The following is a 21,553-nucleotide window of genomic DNA, read 5'->3' on the forward strand; positions in this document are numbered from 1 at the left end:
GGCTGAAAAAAGAGGGTCAAAACTTCACTCGCCTACACTCCTCTGCCCATCCTAGGGCATCAAGGGAACAATTTCATTCCTGTGATTGGTTTTGTCCTATACAGTTGTCTTACAGCGTAAGTGACACTTAGCCATGGCCTTACCTTCTCTGCACAAGTTAACCCTTCCATTTTGTGAACAGAGCATGAAGTGGCTGACATCTGGCTAATATTGCCAGCCCAGCCCAATCGCAGCTTAGGAAAAACTTCACAACCTACCCATGAATGAATTTTTAAGGGAATAAATCAGACATGTTACGCCTGCTCACCATTTACACTGGCAATATAGGGTGTTGCTTCAGATGTTTGATGAATTTAGTAGATATCTTGACCAAGTTGAGAATTTTGTGGTGTTTGTAGCTATCATTGTCATATTCATCTTAAATGTGGATAAAACATTTGTTTTGTATGTGGCAGGAAACTTTCCGCTTCTTACGCCACACTGTATATTCTAAGCAGCGTGAAATGCCTATGTGGATTGTGTAAAGTCATCTTTCATATGTGTGACCGAACAGCTCACCTTTCTAAGCCACTTGTTAGATATCACCAGGGTAAGACCAAGAAAAATAGTCAAAACATGACACACCATCATAGTAATACACAGAAAAATGGTCAAAATATGATATTCTTACAATGGAACTTTGTTTTAAGTTGAGATCAGCTTGCACTTGATACAATTTGTCTGGAAATGATTGTTTTTTTTTTTTTTTTTTTTTTACACTAACACTTCTTTTCTAACATTCTCAGAGAAATTTCAGTGCATGTAACAACATAGCAAGTGCAGTGACATGGTTTTGGTGTTGTAGCAATGCGCGTGCTGTGATCTGCTGTGTGATGAGGGGTCTCTTCCTGTGTGGAGGATTCCACTGGGTGACGGTGAAGGGAAAACAGGCGACGGCTAAGGAAGCGCCCGTCCTGGCATTAGCGCCGCATTCCTCCTACTTTGATGCACTGCCAGTTGTATATCTGGGTGCTCCGAGTATTGTTGCAAAGGGCGAGACTGGACACTTGCCCTTCTTTGGAAGTATGTCATTCGTGCATGCATTATCTATGTGTAAAAAGCTATCCTACCTCAGGTTCTCACAGTCTAGCAGCAATAACAAAAATGCTTCACAAATGTTTTATGGTTATTGGGACAAATAGTAGCTATGCTTCCACTGCATAACACACTGGATGCCAGTATGCTATATATTTTGTAGGCTTTTATAACAGGCTATGTTTTCTTTATCATCAGTCACTGCTTGTAATTACCTGTGTGATGTGATCTCTCTCTCTCTCTCTCTCTCTCTCTCTCTCTCTCTCTCTCTCTCTCTCTCTCTCTCTCCCTCTCCCCCCTTTCTCTCCCCCCCCCCTTTCTCCCCCCCCCCTTTCTCTCCCCCCCCCCTCTTGCATCCCTATCCATCTCTCCCTCCCCCCCTACTAAAGTTTTTATAATTAAGAACAGATCTTGTCTTCTTTCCTAACAGTTGCCACACAGGATCTTCCATTGATCAGTGCCATAATATTTTTCAGCATTCTTGTTTGTATTTTTAAAATTAATTCTTCTTTTAGTGATCTGTCTTTTCTATCTTTGTACACTGGCCAAAAAGTTTGTAGAGAAATTTTTTCCCCTCACTACTTTCACAGTTTCAAAGTTGGTATGGTTATTTTTTTGTGTGTGTGTGTGTGTGTGTGTGTGTGTGTGTGTGTGTGTGTGTGTATAAAATAAACATTTTCATTTAATGATCCATTTAATGATGTCATTCACTACTGCTAATGGAAAACTAATGCATATATCTTACTGATTACATATTTGGGATTTATTTTAGTGAAACTTACAAAATGTAATGAAACCATTTCTTCCATATTAGCGACTTCTTTTTGTGGACATACTGGGTGCAAAGTCAAGCAAAGTGTAATATTCATTTCCATAAAACAGTTTTTTCTAACTTTAAATTCCTATGCTTTTGTATTGGCATGGCACAACAAGCAAGTTTCATTTCCGTGGATTTTCAGTCCTAAAATATTAGTTTTATTCAGAAGGGAACTCACTTCTCTATGGTTTACACAATTATTTTAACCTATTGGGAAAATTGCTGTGGTTTTTACTCTATTTCTATGGATGCTGCTGTAAGAAATATCGTAAAATGGAAGGAAATAATCTACTGCTGCTTCTACAATATTAAATCTCTGTTACCTGTACCTCTCTTTGGTGATGGATTCTTCTGCTTAAGAGACCTCCTCTCTAAACTCAACTTGTGTGGTTCTATGGATGTTCTGTAACATAATTCCTCCTGTGTTTTGAACAAGGGAGTGCTAACATATGGTGTGGTACTCTGGCTGTTTTGCCCTGTGCTCCCTCTCTCTTACTTGTGCTGTTTATTCCACCCACCACACAGAAAATTGACGCCGGTGATCTGTGCACTGGGGCGCTCCACCTACCGGGCGGGCGGCATGTCCCTTGTGATAAGGGGCCGGCAGGCGACGCGGTCGGAGGCACCCATACTCGTCGTTGCACCACACTCGACGTTCCTTGATGCCAGTATCACCTATATCACTGGATTCCCCTCTCTTATTGTTCGCAGGGAAAGTGGGCTGAACCCTTTCATTGGCAGTATGTATCTGGAACATTCTTGTATTTCTGTTGCCAGTTGTGAGAACCAGCAGGTTTGGATTACAATATGTATCAGAGAACAAAGTGCACTGCACATAATATTACTTATTTAAAAAATAAATATTTTCCAATATTTTCCATAGTATGTAAACTCTACCAAAGTGCAGACACAAAAGTTGTTGTCTGTTAATGTGTACAAATTGAGTCAATGTATTTTCATTCCCTTTTCGTGTATTTAACCACAGTAAGATTAGAAACAAGGCAGAGTTGATTTACAGACACACTCCTGGAAATTGAAATAAGAACACCGTGAATTCATTGTCCCTGGAAGGGGAAACTTTATTGACACATTCCTGGGGTCAGATACATCACATGATCACACTGACAGAACCACAGGCACATAGACACAGGCAACAGAGCATGCACAATGTCGGCACTAGTACAGTGTATATCCACCTTTCGCAGCAATGCAGGCTGCTATTCTCCCATGGAGACGATCGTAGAGATGCTGGATGTAGTCCTGTGGAACGGTTTGCCATGCCATTTCCACCTGGCGCCTTAGTTGGACCAGCGTTCGTGCTGGACGTGCAGACCGCGTGAGACGACGCTTCATCCAGTCCCAAACATGCTCAATGGGGGACAGATCCGGAGATCTTGCTGGCCAGGGTAGTTGACTTACACCTTCTAGAGCACGTTGGGTGGCACGGGATACATGCTGACGTGCATTGTCCTGTTGGAACAGCAAGTTCCCTTGCCAGTCTAGGAATGGTAGAACGATGGGTTCGATGACGGTTTGGATGTACCGTGCACTATTCAGTGTCCCCTCGACGATCACCAGAGGTGTACGGCCAGTGTAGGAGATCGCTCCCCACACCATGATGCCGGGTGTTGGCCCTGTGTGCCTCGGTCGTATGCAGTCCTGATTGTAGCGCTCACCTGCACGGCGCCAAACACACATTCGACCATCATTGGCACCAAGGCAGAAGCGACTCTCATCGCTGAAGACGACACGTCTCCATTCTTCCCTCCATTCACCCCTGTCGCGACACCACTGGAGGCGGGGTGCACGATGTTGGGGCGTGAGCGGAAGACGGCCTAACGGTGTGCGGGACCGTAGCCCAGCTTCATGGAGACGGTTGCGAATGGTCCTCGCCGATACCCCAGGAGCAACCGTGTCCCTAATTTGCTGGGAAGTGGCGGTGCGGTCCCCTACGGCACTGCATAGGATCCTACGGTCTTGGCGTGCATCCGTGCGTCGCTGCGGTCCGGTACCAGGTCGACGGGCACGTGCACCTTCCGCCGACCACTGGCGACAACATCGATGTACTGTGGAGACCTCATGCCCCACGTGTTGAGCAATTCGGCGGTACGTCCACCCGGCCTCCCGCATGCCCACTATACGCCCTCGCTCAAAGTCCGTCAACTGCACATACGGTTCACGTCCACGCTGTCGCGGCATGCTACCAGTGTTAAAGACTGCGATGGAGCTCCGTATGCCACGGCAAACTGGTTGACACTGACGGCGGCGGTGCACAAATGCTGCGCAGCTAGCGCCATTCGACGGCCAACACCGCGGTTCCTGGTGTGTCCGCTGTGCCGTGCGTGTGATCATTGCTTGTACAGCCCTCTCGCAGTGTCCGGAGCAAGTATGGTGGGTCTGACACACCGGTGTCAATGTGTTCTTTTTTCCATTTCCGGGAGTGTATATAAAATTACAGGAATACTGCTTATTTTTCACTACTTTAATTTTAAATTTCTACATTCGTACATATAGGAATGATGACTTGAAATATAAACAGATTGATGTGCAAAAACTTTACTTTGTTCTCTGATTGTATGAAATAGATGACTAACCTAAGATAATGTTGTGCACACCCTTAACAAGACTGAAGAATTATTTTACTACCAGTAGTATGTAATTTACCAGTTAACATGGATTAATGAAAATAAGCAACACTTTCTGAGCCACATATTGTAATATGGTCAAAACTAAAAAATTCCATTTATCTTCCTCAAACAACATACTATATACTGCATCAGTTCAGATGTAATAAACCTATTTGGCTGTGAAGGCTAATTCCTTAGAACTCGGCTGTGTCTGTAACAATGAGTAACATGTAAACTAAAGCAGTGTTCTTGAAAATACATATTTCTACTGTTTTTAATGTAATTTATGTGATCTGCTAGTTCATGTGACACACTGACTGTGATTGCTATGTATGGATGCAGAACAAATTTTTTTACATGTGTTAAGAAAAGAATCCATCAAGTGACATTCAGAAACATTTTCCAGGTAAATACAGTTCACAAAGCCATTACATATTATTTCAGAATGTTTGGTACAATAACATTGATGGGGAATCTGCAAAATCATTCTTTCATATAAAATTCTCATTTCATCTAACAGGCACATCTATCAGATCAGTGTTTGTGAACTATTTGCTGTTTTGCCATCTGACTGTAATCTGTAGCTCTATCATCCCAGTTCTGTGGATTACTGTCGGCATTATTACAATTTTTACAATGCAGAATATACTTACTACATTTACCTTTTGAGTGCAAATTAGTTTTTTTCCGTAATGATATTTCTGATGTTCACAAAAATCACTGGATATTCCCAACAGCTCAACTAAGGCCATAGTTAAAGACTTATAGACTTCAACCAGTTGTGTTTGTGTTAAGTACTTCACAGAACCAGAACATAGCTCCATAAATATCTGCTATGGTAACATAGCATTTCTTAACATGTTTAGAAAATCAAATGTGAGTGAAAACAATTTTTTCTCATGGTAATTTTACTTTTTATTACTATTACTTCTGATAAGTCAGGTACTACAATATAATTAAAAGTAATAAAAAAATATGTATCCTTTAATTATTATAAGCAAACATAAAATGTTTCCAACAGAGCTGATAAACTATACACAGCCTGTGTATGTATGGAGGGAGGATCCTAACTCGAGACAAAACACCATCAAGGAGATCATCGAGAGAGCCACCTCAGATCTCGACTGGCCACAGGTGAGACAACACCTTAGCTGTAAAGTATGCACATCTTGTGTTGTGGGGCAATCTGTGTGGTCATCAAGGAAGAACACACTTTGTACACCAGGTAGAAACTTTTACTACTCCAGGATGACTGGTTTCAACAGTCTTATTCTGCCATCATATGATATAAGGGGAAAACACGAAGATAATGGGTTGGGGGAGGGTGGGGGAAACAGACTACATTTAATTTCCCCTATTATATAAAATACAAAATTGTCCCTTGTGGAACATGTTATAAAAGTACCATGTAATTTCATGTACCATATGAAACTTTTCATAAAGTCAAAGCAAAAAAGGCACTCCACACATATACATGTCATGATGAAAAACACATACAAAATTGATCAAATGCACACAGTTATTAACATTTTTGTACCATTCATGCATATAGTCACTGGAAATCTCTCTCCCAAGCTTGCCGTACAGCACTACGCTTCAGACGGAGTGTCAACATAGAGGCGACAGATCTGTTATAAATCCTGCCACTGAATGGCATAAGTAGTAAATGCCAAATGATCACATGCTATGGTTACAAGAAATGAACAGCTATCTACCAGAAATAAAGGTGGACTTTCAAATATTTGATATAACAACAGGAATGCCAGCTGACCGTACATTTAAAACTACCATGGACTTACGCTCCACATAAAATCTACAGTCATACATACTGTTTCCTTATTGTACAGTGAGAAAATTACAATAACAATCAAAAAAGTTTAAAATAGCCTTTATCTTTAACTAAGAAAGTAACATGGCATAAAATAAGAACCAAATGGTGCAAGCATTAACGCTGAGCCAGCCAGGAATGGAGGGGGTCCCACAAACTATCACTTGTGGAAAGCATTAGCATACACAAAAACCACACAGAGCTGAATTTACTTACTCATCTAATACATATGCGTGGATGGTATGAGGATGTTATCAACTGTGTGCATGTCTTTTATGAAAAGATGTCTATGCATGGAGTGCCTTTTATCTTAATGTAATGTGACCTGCCACCTTTATAACAAGTTTCAGAAGGTAAGTGAAATTTTTTGTTTTATATAATAGGTGAAATTAACTTTAGCCCCCCCTCACACCTCCCCCATTATCTTCATGTTCTCCTCTTAGATCAGTTGAGGACAGCAGAAAACTGTTGAAACTGGTCAGCTTGAAAATAGAAAAGTTTGTACTGTGATCACACGGCCTGAAGTGTGTGCTTCATTTCCAACACCTTAACTATCATTATGCAATTAAGGGACTCATAACACAGGCTTACAGTTTTTTTTCTGTAATTTGCTCCACATATGTTTTGTTCTGTCTAATGAATTTGCAAATTTTCTTAGTGAGTAAATTTTTAATAAGACATTTTTTAACTTATGGGATGCTACTTTAAAGTAATATATATTTCAGTCTTAAAATTTTATTTGAGTGTCTCTGAGATAGACAGTTCTTGGTGTTGCTCTTTCACTTTTCTTTCCATATTTATTAGAAAACAGTAAACATACCATATTTAGTTGACTTGCCTTTAGATCTCATTCCATCACATCTCTGGTTTTTTATTTTATTTATTTTTTTAATTTTTATTCCATAGACACCAGCCATGGAACTAACAGGTATGATGCCTTGTGTTACTTACAGTTTTTCCACTTTGTTATATGCAGGTATGAAAATAGGCATGTTGGTGATAACTATACAGGCTGCACACTCCAACTGGAAGAAATAAATACAAGCAGTTATTTGGTTTAGCCATCCTTTATTCATTGCCCGTGGTAATTAGTTATCTGATAGTAGCCACAATCACCATTTACAGTCATTCTACAAAGAGAAGAAAAAAAGTTATTAATACTTGTGCATGTTTTAATAGTCATTTCATGGACAAAAATAAGAACAGTATCAATAGTATACACAGAGTACTTGTATATATGCATTTTATGTACAGAATTTGTATATTTTCACATGGAAATATTATATTTTTGTTTCGTTTTTATCACATACTTTTCATTCCATACCCCTATAGATAGAGCAAGCTCTTCTAGTAATTACCCATTGGAGGGGCAGGGGCTTTTCAGCAGAATAACAAACGAGTAGGTTGTGAGACAAGGAAAGTGACATTTGAGAGAGTAAGTGGAACCCCCTTGAAAACCTTGGTCAGAACTACAGTATGAGAACTACCATTAATAAAGAAAATTTATTGATGGTATCATCATGATAAAGGGCTCAGTACCAGAATACTCTATCCTCATTCCTTTCGCAACTGAAACAGTTTCTCTCCCCGCTCCAGTCCAACATTCCACCTTCATGGACATTGACCTCCTCCTCCCTGTTGAAGGCCACACCAAGGTCTTCACAGACAAGCAATATCCCTCAGACCCACTCCTCAAACAGATTTCTCGTGTCATAGCCCACACACCTTCAATCCTCCAATTATCACAAAGACCAGCTACAAAGGGAATGCCCCTTCATCATCCAATACCACCCTCGACTAGAACAGCTGAACCACAGCCTTAATCAGGGCTCTGATTATCTATCATCATGCCTTGAAATGGAGGACATCAACCTTCCCTAAATGGTGGAAGACCCAAGTGCAAGACTTGCCCAATCCAGCCACCCAGTACTTCAGATTCCTATCCTATCACAGCCTCATCCTTCACCATCAGTGACTGGGCTACCTAAGAAAGCAGCCATGACAGAATATCGTGTACTCCTGGGGCCTTGTTTCAGCTTACATCTTTCAGAACTCTCAAATTCTTCTAACAGTATCATATCTCCCATCTCACCTTCATCTGTGTCAACTTGCCTTTCTATAATACAGCCTTCAAGAATGTCTCCTCTGTCTTCTACCTTCCCCTCCTTTGCTTAGGACTGGCTTTCCATCTGAGCTCGTGATATTCATGCAGCTGTTTCTCTTTTTTCCAAAGGCATCTTCAATTTTCCTGAGGCAGTATCTGTCTTTCCCTGAGTGAAATATGCTTTTGAATCCTTACATTAGTCCTGTAGCCATTCATGCTTAGCGGTTTTTTTAATTTGCATTGCCTATTCACTAGCTGCATCTTTATATTTTCTCCTTTCATCAATTACATTCAATATCTTTTTTGATATCCGAGGACTTTTGCAAGGTCTTTCACCATTTTATCTCTTAGAGCTATCCATTCATCTTTTACTGTACTGCTTTCCCCTTTTCTGGTCAAGCATTGCCTAATGCTCTCCCTGAAACTCTCAGCAACCTCCAGGTGTTTCAACTTATCCAGGTCCCATCTTCTTAATTTCTTATCCTTTTCAAATTTATTCAGTTCTAATCTACAGTTCATAACCAAAAGTCAGGAAGCAAGGAGGCAAACCATGCTCTCCTTGACAATGAAGACAATTCTGCACAGCATAAGGCAACTATTATCTCTCCAGCAGCGAAATAACGTTTACAGAGGGTGAGTGTCCACATCTGCCCCTGGAAATGTCTTATAATTTAAAATCTGGTTCCTAAATCTCTGTCTTCCCATTATATAAATCAATCTGTAACCTTCTGGTGTATCCAGGTCTTTTCCATGTATACAGCTTTTATGATTCTTAAACAGCGTGTTAACGTGGTTAAATTATGCTCTGTGCAAAATTCTACCATGTGGCTTCCTCTTTCATTCCTTTTCCTCAGTCCATATTCACCTATTATTTTTCCTTATCTTCCTTTCCCTACTATCAAATTCCAGTTCCCATCATTATTAAATTTTTGTCTTCCCTAACTGTCTGACTAATTTCTTTTATCTTGTCGTACATTTCTTCAATCTCTTAATCATCTGCAGAGCTAGTTGGCATATAAACTTGTGTTACTGTGGTGAGAGTCGGCCTCATATCTATCTTGGCATCGATAATGCATTCACTAAGCTGTTTGTAGTAGCTTACCTGCATCCCTGTTTTCTTATTCATTATTACTTCTGCTTTAACCCTATTTCATTTTGTGTTTATAACTCTCTGTTATCCTGGCCAGATGACCTGTTCCTCCTTCCACCGAATTTCACAGATTCCCACTACATCCAACTTCAACTAATTCATTTCGCTTTTTAAATTTTCTAACCTACCTGCTGGATTAAGGGATCTAACATTCCATGCTCCAATCTTTAGAATGCAAGTTTTGTTTCTCCTGATGACGACATTCTCCTGAGTTCCCATGGTGTTGATGTATACTGGAAATCATCAGTTCTCTCTCCTTTCATGCATCCCCACCATAATGTCCTTTATTTGATTAACTTTGTTGGGCCAAACTTTGAGTCCAGGGGTCAGGAAGAAGTGGAGAGGATTCAGTGGCAAGTTAAAGCTTTGAATTGGTCTGTGAAGTGTACCTGGATGGCCTAAGTAGGACGACAGTGTTCACAAAGGGTAGGAGTGTAGGTTGCAGTCATGGTTTGCAATTCAGTTTCAATGAGCTGAAAATTGTCAACACAGTTGTGATGCAGATATTCACTCTTTTTTCCATTTTTCCACTAGGGATTTGCTTTACACCTCTTTCCTTGAAATCTCAGATATTTCATGTCAAAATAAATTGATTAGGTTCAGAAAAGATATCATAAAAACTGTAACACTTAAGACTTTTGGAAGCTTTGTTTAATTTAACTTAATATGTAAGCCGTTTTTTCATCATTTCAAGTATATTTAGAGATGCACTGAGATTCATAGAAGCTGACGCCTTTCTCATAAAATGTATTACAAATTGCTGACACTGACCTGTACATCCTCTCCGTCTGTGCTGAATTAACCCTTCCATAGAAACTTTGCTTTGACATTAATGATGTTGTAATGTCTCTTACAGGTGCTCATATTCCCAGAAGGAACATGTACAAACAGATCATGTCTAATCACATTCAAACCAGGAGCTTTCTACCCAGGAGTACCTGTGCAACCTGTCTGTCTACGTTATCCAAACAAACTTGACACAGTTACTTGGACCTGGGAAGGACCAGGAGCGTAAGTAAAGATTATACATCAGAGTAATTGGAAAGTCCTAGAGCACACTGACCTATTCTTTGACATACACATACACAATTGGTGTAATGTGTAATATACAAGTGTCAGATTTATTAAATATGTCAGTCAGTATTTAAAGATAGTACTGTGCAGGATAGGTTTCTGTCTACTTTTTTGCTCTAGGCCAAATCAAATTAACTGATTTTTATAAATTAATGAGGTGCAGGATTGCTTAGTTAACTGCTGTAAAAAAATGTGGCACTGGTTCTTCCAAAAAGATCATTGAAATGCCTTTAAAAAAAAGAGGCAAATATCTCTTGTACAGTAGAAAATGTCTCAGCTTCAGAGATAAAGTTGACTGTCATATCACCTTCAATGTGACATCAACACATTAGAAACCTGTATCTGTGTTGGGCGATAATGCTTTCTCAATTGAAGTTCACAGTTTTATGGTAAAATGTATTGAATATATCCGGATTTTATTAGCAACTTGTATTATACCGGTAAGTTTTGCTAATTTCTGTTGCATATGACATAAAAATGAAGTCTGTTCTACATGTTGTTCATGCATTTTTCGAAGTAACACTAGAAGTTCTTAACTACATTACAAATTGAATGGATATTTTCATAATTCAAAGATAATAACATGTGGTATACAACCACAAATAATCTTCAAGCAAAAATTTTTTTTTAAAATTATTTTACAGGTAAAGTAATATCATCATGTATCCAACAATGGAAAGTCTAGGAGGGACTGTAACAATGTTACAAAAAGGATAGTTGCTACTCACCGTATAGCAAAGATGCTGAGTTGCAGATAGGCACAACAAAAAGGCAATAACAAAATAAGCTTTCATCCAACAATGCCTTTGTCAAAGGCCTCACCATATAGTGGAAATGCTGAATCACAGGTAGGCACAACAAAAAGACAGTCACAAAATAAGTTTTCAGTCATCAATGCTTTTGTCAAAGGCCTTGTGTTGGCCAAAAGCTTATTTTGTGACAGTCTTTGTTGTGATTATCTGCAACTCAGCATCACTGCTATATGGTGAGTAGCAACTATCCTTTTCATAATATTGTTACATGTCATCATATATTGTGGTATAAGTTGAAATCAAGCATGCAGTGCAAATTAGTATTACAGTTTGCCAACATATATGGGTACATACAGGCTTGCAGCATAGAACTGTATTTCACAACTGCCATGCTGTGATACATTGGCATGTCGCAAGTATGTGTCAGATGTGTAGTGAGATTTTTAATGTCTTCTAATTTTCCACAGATAAGATACCTAGAACATTAAAAATTTATCACAAAGTCTTTTCTTGAAGTAATAAATTCGTAAAATTTTTTTCTCATAGTAATTCCATAATTTAAAAAATCTATTGTATTTATGTTATGTACGTGATTTTTTTGCTGCTAGGAAAGAAATCAGATGTAGGGATGTCACGGAAGTTTGAAATGTACTTTGGTATGCTCCAAAGGAAAAGAGGTTGAGAAATGTGGCCTTAGGATGTTGTGTATGAATACAGTATGCAATAACCATATATCAGTAATGAATTAATAGCTTTTAACAATGAACCTACAGTTGTAACCAGGTAATGAAGTCTGAAAGAGGAAGTAACTGGTCAGAAAGAGCTCAGGGTGGGAAGAGAAATAGAAGTGGAGTGAAATGTAAAAGCACCTTAGCCACATTGTGTGCATGTTCAGGGATTTACTGAATGATGTTAGGACACTCCATTGAATTTAGTTTCATTCTTTCAATTGAAGATAGGCTAAGGCTGCAATATGACCAGCCATTGTATTTCATGAGTTTTTGAAATATCAAGTCTGAAGGCTTTGGTTGAACTCATAGCTTCTTGAAGTCCATTTATGTGTTTTAAATTTTGTAGTTTGTTTTGATTAGATGATCAGTAATTCCCGACTTATTACTTTGAGATGGAAAACAGCATAGTGTACTTCAATCGTATGGAAAAATTCCTCCCATTTTGTCCTATTTAGAAGCAGTCGCTGGTATGGTAACTGATTTTAAAAGACACTAGGCTTTTTGAGTCAGAGTGATTTCATTTATTGAGTAAGTGTAAGGTTGGATTGTTTTTTGGATGGAAACTTACATTGACATTGTAGTTCTTCAGAATATTTGTTGTTGTATAGGAAAGTTTTCCAGCAAATTCAAGATTGTGGTACTTACTGAACTTCTTATTCCCAACATCTTTTTTTGGTGGATATGTACCATATGTATATTTCTGTGCTCTCTCTCTCTCTGGGTTTTTATTTTTTTATTTTTTTTATTTTTTTGAGAAGTTTAATTTTTCCAATATGGGCAGCCAGTTTTGTCAGCCATCTTTTCTATTATTCCTAATTCTGTGGTTAAATGCTTAAGAGATAGATATAGTTTGCAACATACAGCCAGCTATGAAACCAGAGAGCTTAAATGTTTCAGGGTTGTTATTTTCCCAAATGCTATATCCCACAGTTTTGGAGACTGCATAGAAATGGGCGTAACACTAATGGCAGGCGTGGCACAATGTCAGTGGTTAATATGACAGGAAAAATTTTCTGAACAAGAATTAAACGAACCACAATACAGAGCTGCTTGATCATACAGATGTGGCAACTTTTCTGTTTTGCCTTAACATAACTCTTGCAGAAAAATAAATTACTTATCAAGTTTTATTTACAGTTTTCTTCTTTGGTAATTACTGGAAGAACTTACCTTTGGGAAAGAAAATTTTCGTACACAGAACCATGCTGTCACAATATGTGGTTCCTTTATCTTCCTAGATCATACTGCAGATACCTTTTAAAGGAGATCAGAAGTTGAGTTGCAGTGTACATTAAAATTTGTGACACCATGAAGGTGAGATGCAACAAACATCAAATTTTTATGGTGAGCACCAGCTGTTGGGATACACAAATGATGAGCATTTCAGTGCAACAACATAAAGATGATAGGACTAATGCCATCTACCTTCTGTGTATAAGGAAAAATTATGCAGAAGATTTGTCATTCAGAAACTGAGTTTGCCTGTTGGTTGCTTGTGTGAAGATTCTGTTATACCTCATGTAAGAGAGAGGAATGTATATCAGAATGTGTCAGAAATTGACAGCAGCAATATTGTGACCTACTGAGCTGCAGTTCATCATTATGAGAAATTGCTGTGTGTCTTTGTGAATACCTCATGACTGTGACTGGAATATAGAATTGTTGGGTTCAGGAGAGTCATACTCCATTCCATGCAGTATCTCCACTGCCCCATGTGACTAGTGCCTGACCAGACAGACATACTGTTTGCTAGGAGGACAATTGATAGTGAGCACAGTAACAGTTGTGGTGGAGTGCCTTTACACATCAGCAGGAGAGATGTGCTAACAGTGGTGAACCTAATGACAACACTGGACACAGCAGTGGCAAGAAGAGTTCTGGTTCTGCACAATCAACATACATGCGTGGAGTTTCCAAGGAGAACAGAGGTTGCGAGATTGCATTAATTACTCCCACATCATCATCATCATCATCATCATCATAATACAGGCCCAGCAGAGGCACAATGCCGTCCGGTGCCATTGTGTACAGAACATAAGGACCTCTGGTTTGCACAGGCAGTAATTTGTCACTAGCCACTGTACAGGTGTACTCTAGCTTACAGCTAGAGCAGCATTGGATGACTTATCCATACCTGTCATCTGAGTTCAGTTTGACTCGATGCCCAGCCAGGTTAGAGCCACTCTTACTGTCAGAGTTGGCAGCCCTGTGTAATAAGGTCTGCAGTCTGTATGTCCCCAAACCACCTACAAATTTAATCATGTATCCTCCCTACTTTATTTTACATGCACAAATAATAAAATAACGTTATCTCCTGATGTTTTAATGGCCAGTGGTTTTTAAGAGATCTGTTATTTATAATTACTGATATGTAAAGTAAAGTCTGTAATTACACTACAAGGGAAAAGATTATAAATAACTTGCAGAGAAGAAAACTTTGCCTGAGCTAAAGGATTTTGATGAAACAAGATTGTAAAATTTGAGTCTTATGTTTCTTCCTGGAAATACTTTCTGTTCAATAATCACATTACTCAGAAATAGTGCATGCTATACTATGCAGTCATTCCAAAAGATAACAATAATGGAATTTCCTGAACGAAGCAATGTGTAAAATGAGGAAAAGGTGTGGAGTGCAGAAACAGGTAAGAGAAAACAGCATTCATACTAGCTTTAAAGCAATAGGTTTTTTTTCTAAAACACACACACACACACACACACACACACACACACACACACACACACACACACACGTTTTTGTCAACAGGTATGATTTTTGCGGTTTTGAGTTAACCAGGAAATGTACCATCCAAGAATGAGGAGTTTATTATGTGAGCCAATGGTTTATTTTGCTATGAATTATTTTTTTCTATCTCTGTTTTTGATGTTGGAATTAAGAATAATGTGTCAGGGCATACATTTGGTCCTATTTTAGGAGACCAGAGATGATTATTCTTGAGGCTTTCAGTAACATTTTCGACTGTTTTTATTAGATAGTGGTTGAAGTCATCTTCTGTTTTTTGTTTTTTTGTTTTTTTAGATTAATGTCACTTGGACATTGTTTTCCTGTACCAGTGTTCATAATAATTTGCTTTTATTTGATTTTTGTGTGAGGATGTTATCATTTTTAACAAAGAGATAGAGGGGCTGGCCAGTACTTACCTCAGCTCAGTACAGCCGATAGAGACACAAAAAACAACCGAAAATTTAAGCTCCTAGCTTTCGGAATAAATGTTCCTTCATCAGGGAGGAGAGAGAGGAAAGAAAGGGAAGGAGGGAAAGTGGATTTAGTTACTCACAACCCAGGTTATGAAGCAACAGGGAAAGGAAAACAGGGAAGGTAGCAAGGATGGAGGCATGGTTGTCAGAGGGAACCCAAAATACCCAAAATCCACAAAGAGAACCATCCTGGCCGTCCCATTGTAGCAGGCTTCAAAGCCCCAACAGAACGTATCTCAGCTCTGGTAGACCAACACCTCCAACCTATCACCTGCAGGCTCCCAACCTACATCAAGGACACAAACCACTTCCTAGAACGCCTCAAATCCATTCCCACTCCTCTCCCACCTGAAACCTTTCTTGTCACCATAGATGCTACATCCCTTTACACAAACATCCCACACACCCATGGTCTCTCTGCCCTTGAGCACTACCTCTCCCAACGCCCACCCGAAGATCTTCCAAAAACCTCGTTCCTTATCACACTTACCAACTTCATCCTCACCCATAATTACTTCACTTTTGAAGGCCAGACCTACAAACAAATCAGGGGAACTGCCATGGGAACCAGGATGGCTCCATCCTATGCCAACCTCTTCATGGGCCGCATGGAGGAGGCTTTCCTGAAGACCCAACAGCTGCTTCCCCTGGCCTGGTATAGGTTTATAGATGACATCTTTGTGGTCTGGACTCATGGTGAAGAAACACTCCTTAATTTTCTCCATAACCTCAACTCCTTTTCGAATCTGAATTTCACCTGGTCCTTCTCCAAAACCAAAGCCACCTTCCTGGATGTTGACCTTCATCTTGTTGAAGCTCACATCCACACCTCTGTCCATATCAAACCCACCAACAAACAACAGTACCTTCACTTTGATAGCTGCCATCCATTCCACATCAAACGCTCCCTTCCCTACAGCCTAGGTATTCGTGAGAATATCTTTGGCTTCCCTCTGACAACCATGCCTCCATCCTTGCTACCTTCCCTGTTTTCCTTTCCCTGTTGCTTCATAACCTGGGTTGTGAGTAACTAAATCCACTTTCCCTCCTTCCCTTTCTTTCCTCTCTCTCCTCCCTGATGAAGGAACATTTATTCCGAAAGCTAGGAGCTTAAATTTTCGGTTGTTTTTTGTGTCTCTATCGGCTGTACTGAGCTGAGGTAAGTACTGGCCAGCCCCTCTATCTCTTTGTTAGTAATTGTTTCACATCTTTATATGAGATTTTCCATTAATTAGTTAGATGTTATCATTTTGTAGCTTTTTGGCTGCCCTAGCTGCATTCCTAAATATCTTTCTGTATGAAGTAAAGTATTTCTTAAATTCTTCACTACTACCTTGTTCAATTTTGCTAGATAGAAGTTGTCTTTTCCTTGAGATCATCTTGAAGGGTTTTCTGCCTCTGTTCATACTCTTTGTTTGTCAGGGGAAGTGACTGAAGATAACAGCAGAAAATTTCTATGAATGCTTCATATTTTCTGTCCATAGTTTGAGCCTCATATTCATTTTGCCAGTTTTGGTTTTGAATAACAGAAAGGAATGCTTGCATATTGTTTTTATCAAACATTTTCCTCTGTACAACAATTTTTTGGGTTGAAGCATGTTCATTGACAAGTTAACCTGCATAATTAGTGCATTGTGGTCTGAGAACTGTAAATTTACAGAAGATACTGTGCAATTGATGTTACTGGCTACTTGGTACAGGCAACTAATATTATGGTTTGTTACCCTAGTTGGGAATTCAACATCGGATCAAAGTTTCAGTTGTTCATAATATATGGCTAGTGTCTCCTGAGAGAAAATTAATGTTAAAATCACTACATGTTAAAATACTATAAGATTTTCTTTCATTTAATTTTTCTATCACTAATGCTTGATTTTTGTAGAAGCAGCTCATGTTGCCATAATGTGATCTCACTGTTACTATATAAACATTCAAGTGTGTGAGCTGTTTGCTTGACAGTTCTATTTCTTTTTCAAAACTGTGGGAATTGCAATTGTCTACTGGTGTGGCAGTAATGTCATTTTTTACACATATGCATTTCTCTCCACTTCTAAACCTTTTTCTTGAAAAGTGACTCACAAGTCTAAATTGTGTTAACAGATCATTTTCTATTTCAAGACCAAGCGTGATGGCACAGTGGTTAGCACACTGGACTAATATTCGGGAGGACAATGGTTCAGTCCCGCATCTGCCCGTCCTGATTTAGGTTTTCCGTGATTCCCCTAAATTGCTCCAGGCAAATGCTAGGATGGTTCCTTTGAAAGGGCATGGCCGACTTCCTTCCCTAACCAGATGAGACTGATGACCTCGCTGTTTGGTCTCTTCCTCCAAACAACCCAACCCCTCTATTTCAGATGACCTCATGAAATGGTCATTCAACACAATATCTGTGCATCTGACAGATCACTTCCATTTGTAATTAAAATATATAATTCATTTACTTTCAGTTCCTGTATATTTTGTAAACAAACTTTTAGTTCAAAGAATTTTTTTGTTACGTGCATTGTACATTGATGAAATTTATTAGACACAACTTTGCTACATTTAACTGACATAACATTCGTTGGCAGCTTGTGGATCTCAACCCCATTTGGAGATGCTATGGTTACTCCTTTCTTAAGGGAGGGTAAAAAAAAACCACCTTAGATGTATTCAGCCTTGATCTTAAACACACACTTCCAGGTGTAGATGTTGTCGGTGTTAATTTTGTGGCTGGATCTGATTCTGCTGCTGTGCTGTTGCCCTGAGTGAGCTCACTGTTGTTACAGATTATGGTTTCCAAGTCCCATCTTGGTTGTTATTTAGATGTTCTTCTGTAGAGGCATTTTTGTGAGTGGATTGATAGTCCTTTGGTGGGATTTGTAAAATTGTATCCTTGGTACTGATTTCCATTGTTTTTTCCAGTTTTACTTAACAGGTTACTAATATTGGACTTTCCAAAAGTTTTGTAGTGCTGTCCAGGTTTTGTGAACAGTTGTCTTGAGGACAGTAGTTCTACAAACACAACTTTTTTTGAAAGATTCACTGATCATCTTAAATTGTCTGTTAATTTTCTCTGTCTCCTTGTTTACATGTGAGTCCTTTGGTGAGTCATATCTAAGTCTTATACTAATAACTATAACAATTGATACTTTCAGCTTGCATAAAGTACCAATACCACTCAGATAAGCACTTTATAGCATGAATGTCCTCATTTCTGTAAAAATTATTACTGTTTCCAATGATTGTAATAAAATTGTTGTTTGAGAGTTCATTAAGGGAGCTATGGTTCTGTAGCACTGCTGGAAGAGTTCTCCTGGTTGTATTACACCAAAAGCAGTAAAGGAGACACTACATTTCTTAAGTTTGCGTGAAATGTTTCTTCCATAGCTGTCTCCAAATGCTATTACATATTGTTAAGTTTTTTTTGTCTGAATTATCTCTCTATTTACTGTTGTTTTTCTGGTTTTATTTGCCGAAGTTTTCAGTGCTAGGTTTGCCGATTTCAGGCACCCGTGTGTTCATGTTAACATGTTATGTTTGACTTATTGCTAGTTTTTGTAAGTAAGGTGTTGATTCTCTGATACCATTTGCACATTTATACAAGTTCTTAGACCTTATCTATCAATTGAACGAGTCTACATTTACACAAGTACTTTCATTCTGAATTGTAATAACACAGAGGCAGTTTTCAACTTAGACAATTCATCAGTTAGACATTTTATGTCTACACCCAAATTTAAGTATGCTGGACTTGTCAAAGAGCTACTCTCCTCCTCCCAATCCCTGCAATGGAAGCATTTTTTCCCCACCAATCCCTCCAAGGCAAACCATCCTTAACCCAATATTGAACTGTGCCTCTTCCAGTTTATATCACGATCCAACTGTGATCCTCCCTCCTCCCCCCTCCCCCCCTCCCATGTAACCACCCATTGGTCACCTTCCAGGAATTGCGAATTCTTTACCTCCAACTGAACCTCACCATCCTTCCCTGGTCCCTTCCTCAGGACATGAATGTTCCAGTAGAAGAAACAAGCTGAAAGCAAACCATCATCTGATTATTCTATTTGCAGATAAAGGTTCCACCATTACTGTTATGAATTGCAGGCCTCTGCTGGTTATCTGACTCCTCCACCTATAAACCCTGCCAGAGTGATCCCACCCCAGAAGTCCAACAAAAACTACAGTCCCTGCTTAAAGCCTTAGGCCCTTCCCAAAACATATCTCCTGAATCTATTTCCCTCCTCACCTTTGTGACACCCTGCAAACCCCCTTCTACCTGCTCCCCAAAATCCTCAAACCCAACAATTGTGGATGCCCCATTGTGGTGGGTTATTGTGACGCCACTGAAAGAATTTCAGCCCACACTGACCAACACCTGCCACCAATTGCTCGTAATCTAGTCTTCCATGTCAAAGGCACCAACCACTTCACTCACTGACTCTCCACCATCCTCGCCCCTTTACCTCCTGGATCCCTATTCATCACTGTTCATACCTTATGCCCAGGGTCTTACCACTGTTGAACACTGCCTTTCCCAATGTTTTTCAGATTCTAAACCTGCTACCTCATTCTTAATACATTTCACTAACTTTTCTTAACCCACAACTACTTCTCATTTGAAGGGGAGGTATATAAACAAATCCACAGCACACACATGGCACCCTCCTATGCCAACCTTTTTGTGGGCCATCTATAGGAGATTTTCCTAGGCTTACAAAACATTAGACCCCTAGTCTGGTTCAGGTTCATTGATGATACCTTCATGATCTGGACTCAGGGCCAAGCCACCCTATCTTCATTCCTTCACAACCTCAACAGCTTCCTTCCCATCCCCTTCGAGTGGTCCTCCTCAACCCAGCATGCCCCCTTTGTAGATGTAGACCACCTCTCTAATGGCTCTATCTGCACATCTGTTCACATTAAACCCACAAACCACTATCAGTACCTGCATTTTGACAGTTTTCATCCCTTTCACAGCAAAAAATCCTGTCCATACAGCCTGGCCACCCAGGGACAGTGTATCTGCAGCGAAGAAAACTTCCTTGCTCAGTATGCTGAAGGTCTTGCCAAGGCCTTCACACACAAGCACTATCCCCCAGATCTAGGCCACAAACAGATTTCCTTTGCCACTTCCTGTCACACCCACAATCATCCCACCACCCCCAAGAACCAGCCATGAAGATGTGTTCCCTTCATCACCAAGAACTGCCCCGGACTGGAACAACTGAACCACATCTTTTGCCAAAGCTTTGATTACCTATCCTCATGCCTGATAAACTTCCCACCCTAACATGGTGTTCCATCACCAACCCAACCTTCACAACATCCTTGTCCATTCTTATGCCACTCCCAATCCCAACCCTTTACCTCAAGGATCATATCCCTATGGAAAACCCAGAAGCAAAACCTGCTTGCTCCACCCACCAAGCACTTCATATTTCAGTCCTAGCACCGGTTTATCCTATCCTATCAGGGGCCAAACCACCTGTGAAAGCAGTCATGTCATTAACCGGCTCTGTCGCAACCATTATACAGCTTTTCATATTGGTATAAATACTAACCAGCTGTACACCAGGATGAATCGCCACTGCCAAACTGTGGCCAAGAGCAAAGTGGATCACCCTGTGGCACAACATGCAGCTGAACACAACACACTTTTCTTCAATGACTGCTTCACGCGACCTGAGCCAACTGGATCCTTCCCTCCAGCACCAGCTTCTCTGAACTGTGCAGATAGAAGTTATCCTTACAACACATTCCCAGCTCCCATAACTGTGCCAACCTCAACCTATGGTAACATACTGTCCCCACAGCCATCACCCAGCAGTCTCCACCCCCTCTGTCTTACCATCTCCTCCCCATTCTCATCTCCCACTCTATTTATTTGCAGCCCTCTGCCAACATATCCATCCATCTTTCCCTGCACCTCTCTGATTAGCTTCTTTTTTCCCCACCTCTCTGCCACACAATCTTCTGATGCTGCACCTGTTGGCAGTCCAGCCCCTGTGCACTCCACCATACAGTGTTCGTCTCTCCCCCCCACCTGTACACTTTTACTGATGAATGCTGTGGCTGAAAACTTTATGTAAGTGTCTTTTAATTGCACCTGTCTGCAACTTGCTGTACAATAAGTGGCAATATGTCTTTACCTACATTGTAGACATGTCATTTATCAGTGTCGGAATAACATTTTTTTCA

The 21,553-nt window shown here is 39.9% G+C and overlaps 1 protein-coding gene across 2 annotated transcripts in view; it reads left to right on the top strand.

Annotated features, from left to right (window-relative positions):
* LOC126356097 (lysophosphatidylcholine acyltransferase) overlaps positions 1-21,553 on the top strand; it is a 607,194-nt gene that overhangs the window by 563,262 nt on the left and 22,379 nt on the right. The window contains exons 3-5 of one of the 2 annotated variants that reach the window (XM_050006786.1): positions 845-1,062; positions 5,540-5,652; positions 10,457-10,611. In XM_050006786.1, the coding sequence (XP_049862743.1) occupies positions 845-1,062; positions 5,540-5,652; positions 10,457-10,611 (486 nt within the window). Of the gene's footprint in view, positions 1-844; positions 1,063-2,416; positions 2,632-5,539; positions 5,653-10,456; positions 10,612-21,553 lie in introns of both variants that reach the window. The other variant, XM_050006787.1, reaches the window with a different exon arrangement.

This window comes from Schistocerca gregaria, chromosome 3 (genome assembly GCF_023897955.1).
Source record: "Schistocerca gregaria isolate iqSchGreg1 chromosome 3, iqSchGreg1.2, whole genome shotgun sequence".
In the NCBI taxonomy this organism is placed as follows: Eukaryota; Metazoa; Arthropoda; class Insecta; order Orthoptera; family Acrididae; genus Schistocerca; species Schistocerca gregaria.